This window comes from Bipolaris zeicola (assembly GCF_000523435.1).
Source record: "Bipolaris zeicola 26-R-13 unplaced genomic scaffold scaffold_201, whole genome shotgun sequence".
Taxonomy (NCBI): domain Eukaryota; kingdom Fungi; phylum Ascomycota; class Dothideomycetes; order Pleosporales; family Pleosporaceae; genus Bipolaris; species Bipolaris zeicola.
In genome coordinates this window covers 32,583-44,803 of record NW_006912250.1, presented here as the reverse complement: position 1 = coordinate 44,803, position 12,221 = coordinate 32,583, and the positions used below count along the sequence as shown (strand labels likewise).

Below are 12,221 nucleotides of genomic sequence, written 5' to 3'. Positions count from 1 at the left end.
GTGATCTCTCCATCCCCAGCCTACACTACAAATCATCTTTCTTTTTTCTTTACTCAAAAAAGCAAAAACTACCTCCGAGCTCATCTCCCCCACCTTGATTCAGTTGGGGGCAAGATAATTTACAATTACACACGTACACTTTGGGCTCGAAAAATCTAGCACAATAGGAAAAAAAGCAAATCGCCTTATGAGCAAAAAGGTAACTGCGCATAAAAAAGCCGCCCAAGCCCACAAACAAATCCAAAGTACGCCCCCGCCCATGTTCCTATTACCAAGGACCTGCTGTGTCCTGTCTCTGCATGTGCTCTAGAGACCAAGACTTAAAAAACAATGTCCAAGGCCAGCTACCAAGCTACGGCTTTTGATCTGCTTCTGTGTCTAATACAAAGTAGAAGGTAAAAGGAAATGGTGAAAGGATGGACAGTTAGATGGTAAGAGAGAGATAGACACAGAGAGTGTTTGGAAACAACCCCAAAAAGGAACAATAGGGAGAGGGTATATACTACATATCCGTAATCATAGCTTGATCGTCCTGGCGCTGACCCTCGGTTACAATGTCAAGGAGACGCGCGTACGGTACGGTAATGCGCTGTAGATCGCGGTGTTTACCTGGATCATGAGTGTTAGCAAGTGGGTGCATTTTTGTATCTGGAGTATATCCAGAAACATAATCGCAAAGAAGAAAACTTACCAAGAATCAAAACAGCTTCCTTCAACAAGTCCTCTTTCTTCCAGCCGCAAATTCCAGAGGGCTCCTTGATCGCTTCGTTGGCGCCTTGTTGTTCTTCATCGTTGTTGTCATCGCCATCCTCGTCGCCAGCGGTAATAAGATTGCCCATCAGACCTCGCAGCAGCTCTTCGATCTTGCCCTTGAGGCCTTCGGCGCCAAGTCGCTTGACATACATGGTAAAGTAGATCTTGTACTCTTCCTTTGCGCCCAAGGTACGGGCGGCAGCGACACGGTTCTCAAGATGTGCTACACTGGCACTGCTCTCAAACGTCTCGTAGCCTTCTGCGGAGACCAGTATCTTGATCAGTCGCTGGAGGTGGAAGGCGCGACCTTGTAGCAGGGATTGGTTCGTCGTGTTGCGCTCGAGAGCGGGTATAATACCTGCTGAAATATTTTCTGGAGAAACCTGGTCGTCCTTTTCTTTTACCATGGCCTTGTCTTGCGACGAGCGGATGTTGCCAACGGAAGAGTCCGTAGAATTCCAGTACTGACTGGTGACGCCCCACCATGGCTCCGACAAGCGCTGCCAGATGTACATATCGGGATTATATGCGTATCCTTCACCGTTAGACATGGCCACCGTTATCCGACCAGCTGAATTCAAGCGTGCAAACACGATACCGGGTGATCGAGTAAGGTGCGGTCCTTGGGCATACGCTGCTATGTCGAGGATAGGGGCCAGTGAAACAGGTGGGTGAGGCGAGGACATGCTCTTCAGGTTCCAGATGTAGCACATGCCAACTGCCGTTATACACATTAGCCACCAGCCTCGACAGTCCATGATGACAGGTTGAGCCTCGAGAATCATGGCGTTTAGTGTCCGCCGGCCTGCGGGTGTCCATGCGTACACGGAACCATCCTCGCATGCTGCAGCGAAAAAGTTTGTGTTGCCAGTTACCAGCAACACAGCTTTTGGCAAAAAGTCCTGCCATAGTGACTGTCCTTTACTAGTACAGGTCAATCTTGTTGGATCATGATCTTGCGGTCGTCCAGTCCGCGATGGACCGCTGGCGTTGCGTGCTTCCAGTATGACAGTGTCTGGTATATCTGCTTTGCCCGTGTTGGCATCGACACCACTCTGCGGTGGCTCACTGCCATCCATAGTTCGCACGATGACACTCCTGACTTTCGGCACCGCCAATCGCACCTGGGCCAAACTAAGCGATGGGTTGACAATAGCTGGCCTGAGTACTTTGGGTGGATCATGCGCTTCGTTGTTCTTTGGCGGCGCAGCAGCAGGTGGAATGAGGCCATTCTCGCTATTGAGTACTATCGCAGCACCTCCAGGTTTTACAGAAGCAGCCAATCTCCGTTCGACCTGCTTATCTTCGTCTCCTTCAATCTCAGCAAACTTTCTCTTGTTACCAATAAGCAAAGTGGCAAGGCCGCCTTTCGGGAACCCATCGTACGGTTTTGATAGATCGAGGATGTTGTGTGGGTTGTCACTCCTACCACCAGATGTTGTTGTCGCGGAGAGGAGCTGTGTCTTTGGCAAGGAAGACTCCCCCACACCTGACGAAGATGACATCAACATTGGCGCTATTCGCTTCTTTCCATCTTTTGTGACTGTCACTCGTTGCTTTAGCTTTTCTACTCTCTGATCCGGAGGGGGCTCAACGGGGGCTGGCGGTTGCGCTGGGGTAGTGGCGGCGGCGGAGGATCCGTTGGTCTGGGTTGTCGTTGTCGTCGTCGAGGGGGTAGTGCCATTTGTTCCGTTTGTGATTGTAGGAGGTTGGACTGCACCGCCATCACCCATCAATGCACCCATCCTGCCCTGAACACCTTTCAATTCCCCGCTCTTGCTGCTCTCTTCTAGGAGTAGCGCATCTGTACCCTCAATGATACCGACTCTTCTACCAGCACCAAACTTGGCAAGCGTCTTCTCATTCTCTGCAAGCGTGGCAGGATATCCAAGCTCGCCCGTCTCAAATACGAGTGTCATGATGCTGCCGTCTAAGCTAGTCGCGTACAGTGTCTCTCCGTCGGGTGACCATGCCAAGTCAGATATCGACTTTCCTGCCAGCTCCTGCGAAATCATGAATGGCCTGGGAAAGCTCGTATTCCAAACACTCAGGCATTTATCCTGCCCAGCGCATGCGACAATGGTCACGGTCGGTTGTGTGATGGTTCCATCTTTTTCTGGGCGTGGCGGATCCCTGTAGAACAATCGTGGGGAGAACGAAGTGACCTCGACAGGCCCTTCATGGCCAACAAGACTAATATCTCCATCCCACGATCCACGCGAAAGAATGGCGACTGAGCTGACCGGTCCGTTTGTAGCGTTCGCGGCGGCAATATGGGCACCGTCTGGCGACCACGAGCATCGGCGAAAATATGTGGTAAGAGGGGAGGTTTGGAAGGGTGCGGTAATTGTATGGTCCAAGACAAAGTTGTTGACCTGGTCCTGCTGAGATGCATTGGGCGGCGGGGAGTTGAATCGGTAGATTTTGATGGTTCGGTCGTCGCTTGCAGTCGCAAAGTACTTATTAGCCGGGTCGAATGTTATGCCCTTGACGTGACTTTGATGGTTGGATAGCGTCTTGAGCTTCTCGAACGAATGGCCTGACCAGACAACCACCTTGGAGTCCAGCCCCACGGAGACTAATATCGAGGAATCGAATGACCAGCCCAGATCCTGCACGTCGTTATCGTGTCCTATGAGGCGGCGGATGACGCGCCAGTTCTCAACGGGCGGGGGTTCGTTTGATCCTGCGAGTCCATCAGCAATTGCTCCTCTCCTGTCTGCCATGTGTACCCACCGAATGCCGCGTGTGTGGGCGCATTCTTATCAAGCGCATAGACACATACTATCTTGTCATCTGCGCCGGATGCCAAGTATTTGCCGTTGGATGAGAAGCGAACGGCATGGATGGTGCCTGAATGATGGCTTACGGCCGCGAGCTGCTTGGGCTTGGTATATGTGGGATCGTTGGATTTGAGGATGGCTTCGGTAGACCACACGCGTACGTATCCATCTACGTGATGTGTATGTTAGCTGTGTGTTGGAGCAGCGCATCGCGTAGGTTAGGCCGGGGGATGGATGAACGAACCTCCGGCAGCAGTAGCCAGGCGCGACCCATCGGGGGAGACGTGGCAGCTGTATACTTCAAAGTCCTTCTGTTCACCTGGAATGAGAGCCAATGTCAGCAAGATAAGAGCAGAATGCGAAGTGCACAACAGGGAGCATGGGCAGAGATGGACGCACCGGGATGTGTCAACCACTGTGGCTTGATGAGATGCATGGTCGCGTCAAGATTGCTGACAGCTCGGGCATGCTCCTACGCGACCATGAAAAGATAGGATGCGGACAGCGAGGGCGTGGTGGTGGACCGCGACAGTTGTCTAGCGCTGGCGACGCGAACTCGCAGTCGACGCTACTTGGCAGACGTTTGGGCAGGGGTTTAAGGTTTAGGTGCATGCGTCGATCGAAAAGCGGGTGTTAAACTAAACGAGCGGCGGGAAAGTTGCAATAGTAGACCATCATATTTGTACTAGCGCTGGATATTGTACAAACTATGTAATACCATGACTACCATGCCTATCTCAAGGTCTTATAGGTACACGTTCCTCGGCTGAGCGCGACATGTACGCTCTCCTTCTCCAATCGTCTTATTGGCCATCGTACGTTCTGGTCTTGATGCCAAGCAAGCGACACCACCCCCAGACGCTTTCTCTCGCGGCCCAACCCAATCATCTTACCATATCTATGGTTTCGTCGCCCACATTTCCCATAGCATATGAGAAGCCAGTACTTCCCGTCCATATCCCTGTGGAACGCGCGCCCCTTGTATCATGATCATTAGGCGCTATAAGAGAAACTGAGCGCGCAACGTACAGGGCTTATGCCAGCTACAGTAGGGGACCCAACTTTGACCCATCAGTCTGCACTACAGGTTGATGGCCAAGGCCTTCATTTCGCCTTCTTCCTCTTCTTGAAGACAACGGCTGGTGCTGCCGGCGCATCCCCCTCCTCCTTCTTGACTACCACTTCAGCAGCTGTGGCTTCGGCCTCTTCTGCGGTAGGTATGTCCTTTAGTGTTTTCGTGTCAGCATCATCTTCCACCTCTGCTTTCACACCATCATCTGGCTCCTCCTTCTTCACCTCAGGCTGTGCCTCCACACCTGACTTCTCTCTCTTTCCAAACAAACTCTCAATATCGTCATCGCCTCCCTTGCTGCCTGGAAAGTGCTTGAAAGTGTTTCCCCAGCCTTTTTTCTTAGTGATCAGCTCTCCAGCGGCCTTTTGCTCTTCTTCGTCCTCATCGAGCTGTCTCTTTCGTACACCCTTGTTTAGAGATGTCGCCTTAAATTCACCGTCCTCATTCACTTCTCCAACCACTTCCTCCGATACTGTCTTCCACTCTCCCGCCATCGCTAGGTCACCACGAGCGGCTGTAGGTATCGCAACACCCATAGCCGCCAGTTCCTCCCATTGTCTTTTTCTGTCTTCCAAAGTTGCCTTCTTCTCCGGTCGCTTCTCGAACGTGGGCTTGCCGCCTACGCCAGTCGCGACCGAGGGGCCCGATGAAGAAGATACCAAACCATTCAGCCGCGCGACTTCAGCCTGCGCGCGCGCTTGGTTGCGCTTCTCATTTTCCTGCTCGCGATGTAGTCCTTTGAGACTGCGCTGGATGTTGCCTTGGTGGCGGCCGGTCGCTTCGTGCTGCGCGCGTTCAAACTTTGTGTCTTTTACATAAGTGGAACAGAACTTGCACCAGTATTTTGGCTACAATATTGTTAGTCGCCGATATACAAGTAAGATGGTTTTGTTATGCTCACTGTTGACTTCCAATACTCGGCCATGATGAAGTGTCGAGTGGAGACTGCGACATCACGAAGTCGTCGGAGCTTGAGTTTCGGTGCACGGACCAGGCTCGGTGGTCCGCTCCGCAACATGGGGGGCGCACTGTCCATGATGACATTTCACCATGTCCGAGTGACATCTATTTATTGCATACTCTGATGACTCTTGTATCATCCTTGTTTACGAGCTTAATGTCACTTTAGCTCAATATCAAAATGAGGCTGCTTTTCTAATTTGAATTCAGTAAATCAAATATTACGGCAGGCATGAAATCAGCATCGATATGTAGCAGCGGAGGTATCACACAAAGTGCTGGTTTAAGTTCAGCCTTTCAGGAAGAGTAAGCTTTTCAGTCAGCACCAATTGCAGAGAACTAGCACCTTAATGAGCACCTTGTCGAAACTAGTGTTGACACGACACAATGCACTCATGGAACAATTGCCCAGCGAGCACAACTTGCACTCCAAGGTTGATGTATACACGTATAGCAAATATTCATAGCACGCTCCATACCGTTGTCATACCAATAAATGCATTCCAGTTCATCATTTTACCTCCAATCTATAAAGCTCATACCGACGAAGTAATGGAGAAAAACGTCTAATACGCCCCTCTATCCAAACGTCTATTTTGTTATCATTGGCCATCAATTACTTTCCTTAAAATCAAAACTTTACAGGATACCTCTCCCGTACCACCTTGCCATATCGATATAGCAACGCAGGGATGGGGATAAATGCTACAGCAATAAACCCCAATATGCTATTTCTCCATCCTAGACCCAACTTCTCGTACATTAGCGGCCCGCTGAGCGGCAGGACAGCACCCATGAGACAGCGGAGAAACGACATAGCGGCCACAGCCGACGCAGCGTACTGTGGAAAACAGTCAATCATGTAGGTTTGAAGTGGAGCGTAGAGACCCATGAGACCGAAACCGAATGGGATGAGTGATGCAATTGGAACGATCCAGTGGACGTGATATTGAGCCGTCCAGCCATGCCTATGTATGTATGTTAGTATTCGGATCGAGACGTGAGCAAAGAGAATCATACAAGAAGAACGATATTGGGATCATAAGACCAAAGAATACACCAGCCGGCAACCGCATTTCCGGCTCGTAAACGCCCTTATTCTTCTTCGTAAGCCGGATAATCGTTGCGTCGCTAGTCCTAGCAACGAATGCGACACCAAAGCAATTTCCGACGCCGATGCCCAGGTATGCGAGACCCGTCATTTCAGGAGACCAGCCATATGTATCGATGAAGACGGGAGTGAGACTCGTGAAGAGCATCATGAGGAGGCCGAATACAAAAGATATGTAGAGGGAGCAGAATAGCACAATCGGTGACTTGACAAGCATCTGCACCGTGCGGGTGACGCTGTTGCAAAGACTGCGCTTGACACTCATTACTTCCACACCCTTCTTGTACATCATGATATTCTGGAGCTCAGGCCGATTCAGCTCTTTCCGGAGCCGCAGCGTCTTGCGCTGCAGGAGAACAGGGTGGTACGTCTCAGAGCTGAAAGCGAAGAGACTGCCTGTCAAGACGCATCCCGCAATGAGAATAATCCACATGTTCCAGCGCCACCCGATGCGCTGGGCAATGAAGCCTCCGCAGATGGGACCGATAATCGGGCCAAAGAGGATAGCCAGGGATAAAATGGATACCGCGAGTCCGCGCTTCGCAGTCACAAAGACATCCGCAATAACACCCGTCCCAATGGTGAGACACGGACTCCCACCTACACCGGCGAGAAACCGCATGGCGATGAGACTACTGAGATTTGGTGCGAGTGCGCATCCCAAGGTAAAGCCGCACCAGGCGACGCTCGAGCAGTTGAGCACCCAGTAGCGTCCGTAGAGCTCGGAGAGCGGGCTGAGGGATAAGACGCCGACTGAGAATCCGAGAACGTACACACTGACGGTCAGAGAGGCTAGTATCTGTGATGTGTTGCCGAATTCTGCGTCGATGAAGGGTGTGGCAGGTGCGAGGATAGACGAGGAAATGGGGCTGAGGGTTGTTAAGCATGTTACTAGGATTAGTAGCAGCCACTTCTTTCCCGTGGAGAAGTTTCGGGGATTCTTAGGGTCGTCTTGGAAGTCCCAGCCGACGAGTTTGTTGTCGAGGTCTGAGAGAGGGTACTTTTCAATGAAGATTTCGTTTTGCGTAATGTCCACCTCTTGTGAGGACCCTTTTTCAATGTCTTTGCTTGCATCGCTTTCGACTTGCTGAACTTCCTGGGGTATTTATTAGCTCTATTTTGCTTTGGAGAGATGGCTGATAGCGAATTTGGATAGAGATATCCAATCTTCGTCATGCTGGCACTGAAGTACTAATTGATGGATCTTGGGTGGTCTGCATACCTTTTCGGTCACTTCAGCTTCCCTCTCCGAGTCCGAGATGTACGTATCCGAACTATATGTCGACGATACCGCTGTATCTGAGCCACTGCTAGAGTGTGGTCGATTCTCTTCTGGTAAAGCAGCCATCTCGACAGCCCCAACTATAGCTCTCGCTACGGTATTTTGGGTATCAAATCTTTTGGAAACAAGCTTCTTGGCACAATTGCTTTGAAACAACAGTCACAAGCAGTGAAAGATGCAGTGAAGAATAGAAAAGCAATGCATTCTCAGTGTCAAGACCATTTTATATGGTAACCAAACCCCCCCGTCAAGCAGTGGCCTTTCTTGCTGCATCAAGACACGGTATACAATATGCCATCTCACAGAGAGCATCCCAGAAAGTACCGAGAACATGGGAAGTATTGCCAGAACCAGGCCGGTATCACGGACGCACCGAAGCATGGTCGTTCGCATCAACCAGCTATCATCACGGACGCACCGAACCCATGAACGCACGTTCAACATCTCGACACAACCCACATATTCATCCATGCAGAGAAACGAACGACCAGGATCTCGTACACTTTCACAACGAATGGGTCTCACCTCCGACCGTGAGTGAGAGAGGCGAAAGGCTCACGATACCACTAGGATACACGGTCATGTAATCCGCTGGCACTCGTGCACGAGCAACAACCCATCTAGTCTCACCAAGTCACACACACACGAAACGTACTCTAGTATGAAAAAGGACAGGTTCCCTGGGGCCTAGAACAGCAAGTGACATGCTACACACAACCGCTACAAGTGGCGAGCAAGGATTCACAAAAAACCCCATTCATCACTCCACGATCCAGACCCCGATATTCCCCATCGGATAAAAAACCCCACCCATGCAATAGTCAACAGATCTAGAAATAGCCCGCTTACTGGTTGTGCGGTGGCACCTCCCCCAGCTTTCCACCCATACATAGCCAGCGATTACGGGGCCACCGTCCCGGATGTGGCGGAGCCAAAGTTTAAGGGGACCTTGTCTAGTACAATGTACCCAAACACACGGGTTTATTTTGCCCATGTCCGTGCCACACTTCTTATTCCCTGGCCCGCAAAGCCACAAACACACACAGACCTTTCTGCTTCTCCGATTCCCATTGTCTTTTGCTCTATTTCGCCGTATCGTAAACCTAAGAGAAAGACGCCAAAGAGAAAAGGGAGGAGTAGAGACTTGTATCCAAACTCTCTTTTCTTTGCGAACATGCATTCGACAAACTCTCCTTTTCTTTTTATATTTATTACGATGGAACTATTGAAAACTTCCTGATTCGTAGATTTTTTTTCTCTAGCGTGGCGGCTCCAAGATCGCGAGAGAGCAAGGGAAGGGGGGAAATACTGGTGAAGCTAAGGAAGAAACGTTAGTACAAACTTGGCGTGAACGAGTATGCACGGACTCCCCTCTCACATCCCCTTCGACCTTTTATTTTTTGTTGTCTGGAAGGCTTTGCGGCTGTTCATGTCAGGTGGCGAATAAAACTTAAAGTGCACGTCAAGTGTCGAAGGCTCTTCTCCCCTTTGTTCAGGGTTGTTCGTGACACGTCTCAAGGCTGGTTTGCAACACACACATGTCAAGTATCAACATCGAGGCTCTGTGGCATGTCCGATACATGAGGAAACCGCATCTCCACATGGATGGGGAAAAGAGGATAGTCTTTTCCGCGAATCGCTTGTTTTGCCTGCAGCAACTACTGCTTGGCAGTTGTTTAGTGCTTACCTTCTGTGGTTCTAGAAGGCCAACACCCTAGGATGACAGTCGTCTAACGATACTGTTAGCGTTTGGTATCTGCCCAGACCCAGACGATTCCCATCACTTCACGGAGCCTTAAACGTTGCAGATGTGTTGATTAAACTTTTTTGCCACGTGCAGCTCGGAACATGCCTATCCACACCGACATTGTCTTCGACCATATTCATCCGACATCCATGACACTAACGTACATACAATACTTTGGATAAAAAAAGCTCCAAGGAGCTGGAAAAAAACACAGTATGCCAACAGCGCCAAACAAGCAATCAGTCATCCGCCCTAAACCATTCTGGCGCCGCCCGTTTTTATTAACCCAGTACATAGGAGATCAAGGTAAACCTTGCATATCTTGTGCAAGCGAGTCCTATCCGCTAAGAAGGTCTTTCACACTCATACCCCTTGCGCCGCTCCAACTTCGGCGATCCGTGTTTAGCATCATCAGGGCTTCGGTAGCTTCTTGATCTTCCCGGTCGGCTTGCGGCTTGAGTGCTGGTGATGTGAGGGAGAAATGGGCCGATCCGTGTGAAGAGCCCGGAGCAGCGACTGGCCCCGTACTGGGAGGGCCGGTATGAAATGGATTGCTGAAGTATGTGGCAGTTGGCGTATGAGCACTAAACGCAGGCGAAGGGTGAATAGTTGGCGAAGTTACAGTGGAGCGACTGGACGATGGGGCAAGCGAGTAATGGTGTGGGTCGGATGGTCGCAACGCGGGGGAGGGGTTTGCCGAGTAGTGCCCGTTGTGATCGTGGGGCATGATCGCCGGAGATGTGGTGGTGGAGTGGGTATATACGCTTCGATCTGATGGGCAGATTGCAGGCGAGGCATTTGCGAAAGAGTACCTGGACTGAGAGGGCTGCTCCACGTAGGTAGGCGATACAGCGTCTTCCATTTCTTCGTCCTGCTCCCGGTCGTCTTCATCCTCGTCTTGAATTCGTCTAATAGGCGGCGGGGGCAGTGAAGATGTAGTGGATGATGGAGAGTCGCGCCGTGAGTTTGCAGTCTTGAGATCCGAGACACACTGCTCCAGATAGCGCATGTACTCAATCGATGCCTTGGAGCTGTTAGCGCATGTCGACACATACTATGGAATACAAATACACACCTGCAGAATGGCAAGCTTGTGCATTTCCTGGCCCCTACAAGCCGGGATCATGTCTTTCAACACGCCGAATTCTTCATTCATCTTGGACCGTCTCCTTCGCTCAATCAAGCTGTGTGCCGTTTTTCGTGCAATTTTACGCCCAGCGGCAGTGGTGTTGCTCGCCTGCTTCTTCTTGCCGCCATTGGCAGTTGCGCTTGTCGCCTTTACATTCTGCGATTGCACTGAACCCTTGGGTGACTCTTGAGTATCCTTGGGCTTCATCTGGATGATCTTCCGCGACCGAGTAGGCGGAGGAGGAAGAGAATAGTCGTCCTTGGTGACAACGCTGTGCTGGGCTGCGTTGCTGGAACGCTTGCGCGAATGGCTCGACTTGGACGTCGCTACCGGGGACGATGGCGACGGCGGCCTGTATGAGGAGTCTGAGGCATTTTCGGAGGGACCCGAGGAGCTAGCTACACTGCCTCTACCAGCCAGGGCCGCAGGCGGTAAGTCGAAGCTGCTCTCCAATTGAGGGGCGTTGGCGGCATTTTTGCCTGTAATGTCGGTCGACGGCTGTGGAGTAGGCGGAAGGTTTGGGCGAGGCATGATTGGAGTGGAGAGAGGCTCGCTCACGGGACGTGTCCAGGATGCATCGAGGGGAATAGGAAGCTCGGAGAGTGGCTGTGAGGGGGGACAAGGCGATAAAAACAACGTACGGCGCGCATTATCACAGTCGGGGGGTGTCGCGTGGGCTCTTTTGTGTCGCAGCTTGAACAAGCACGACCACGCGGTGTCCTGCCCCCTCGTGATTGGCTGGCCAGATAGGTCAATCGATGGCGCCGGTCATCTCACCTCGAATGAGAGCGTCACAACGGGAGCGTGGGCGTCGTAATCATCGTCCGTAGGCCTCTGCAAGACCGCATTCTCTACAAAGAGTGGGCCTAACGGCAGACATGGACGAGTTGCAGCCAGCGTTGCTGATGCTCAACCTCAACCTTGAGCACGTGCTCGCCTTTCCCCTCCGCCAGCCGCCCGTTTGCCAGTCGGGCGAGCGTTTTGGTGTGCAGACAAGAGAATTACCCGGAAGAATCGATGAAATCATCCCATAATGCCTATTGTCGGATGGATGGGACACATTGGGGGCTCGTGGACTCGATAGCATGTGAAGACGGTGATCAACATTGAACCCTGAGTTCCTGGTGTTGGCGGACCGCGACTACAATCGCCCCACCATTGGGGCGTGACATTTCAACCCCAGATACGGGCACGTGCTCGAGTCAGGGGTCATGATTGAGGTATCATACATGAATCATGTCTACTTACCTGTCCATCTAGGTGTCTGCGGGTGATGTGCATTATTCCCTCACTATCCAGACTCGAAAAGTACCACTGTGGCTGCCAGTTCGGTAAGGAATACAAAGTAACCTTGTTTTGTGAACAGAAATGGCGCATATCAAAG

At 51.3% G+C, this 12,221-nt stretch overlaps 4 protein-coding genes across 4 annotated transcripts; all 4 read right to left on the bottom strand.

Annotated features, from left to right (window-relative positions):
* Positions 1-502: 502 nt before the first annotated feature.
* On the bottom strand, positions 503-3,972 carry COCCADRAFT_106081 (uncharacterized protein; the record flags this gene model as incomplete). Its single annotated transcript, XM_007717900.1, has 5 exons — positions 503-609; positions 692-3,439; positions 3,490-3,705; positions 3,781-3,855; positions 3,936-3,972. The coding sequence occupies 5 exons, from the start codon at positions 3,970-3,972 to the stop codon at positions 503-505; spliced, it is 3,183 nt and encodes a 1,060-aa protein (XP_007716090.1).
* A 668-nt stretch (positions 3,973-4,640) lies between these two features.
* On the bottom strand, positions 4,641-5,533 carry COCCADRAFT_106065 (uncharacterized protein; the record flags this gene model as incomplete). Its single annotated transcript, XM_007717899.1, has 2 exons — positions 4,641-5,456; positions 5,510-5,533. The coding sequence occupies 2 exons, from the start codon at positions 5,531-5,533 to the stop codon at positions 4,641-4,643; spliced, it is 840 nt and encodes a 279-aa protein (XP_007716089.1).
* Positions 5,534-6,199: 666 nt separating this feature from the next.
* Positions 6,200-8,027, bottom strand: COCCADRAFT_29339 (uncharacterized protein; the record flags this gene model as incomplete). Its single annotated transcript, XM_007717898.1, has 3 exons — positions 6,200-6,536; positions 6,589-7,775; positions 7,902-8,027. The coding sequence occupies 3 exons, from the start codon at positions 8,025-8,027 to the stop codon at positions 6,200-6,202; spliced, it is 1,650 nt and encodes a 549-aa protein (XP_007716088.1).
* A 2,018-nt stretch (positions 8,028-10,045) lies between these two features.
* On the bottom strand, positions 10,046-11,368 carry COCCADRAFT_8201 (uncharacterized protein; the record flags this gene model as incomplete). Its single annotated transcript, XM_007717897.1, has 2 exons — positions 10,046-10,732; positions 10,784-11,368. 2 exons carry the CDS (start codon positions 11,366-11,368, stop codon positions 10,046-10,048), a joined length of 1,272 nt encoding a protein of 423 aa, XP_007716087.1.
* Positions 11,369-12,221: the final 853 nt, after the last annotated feature.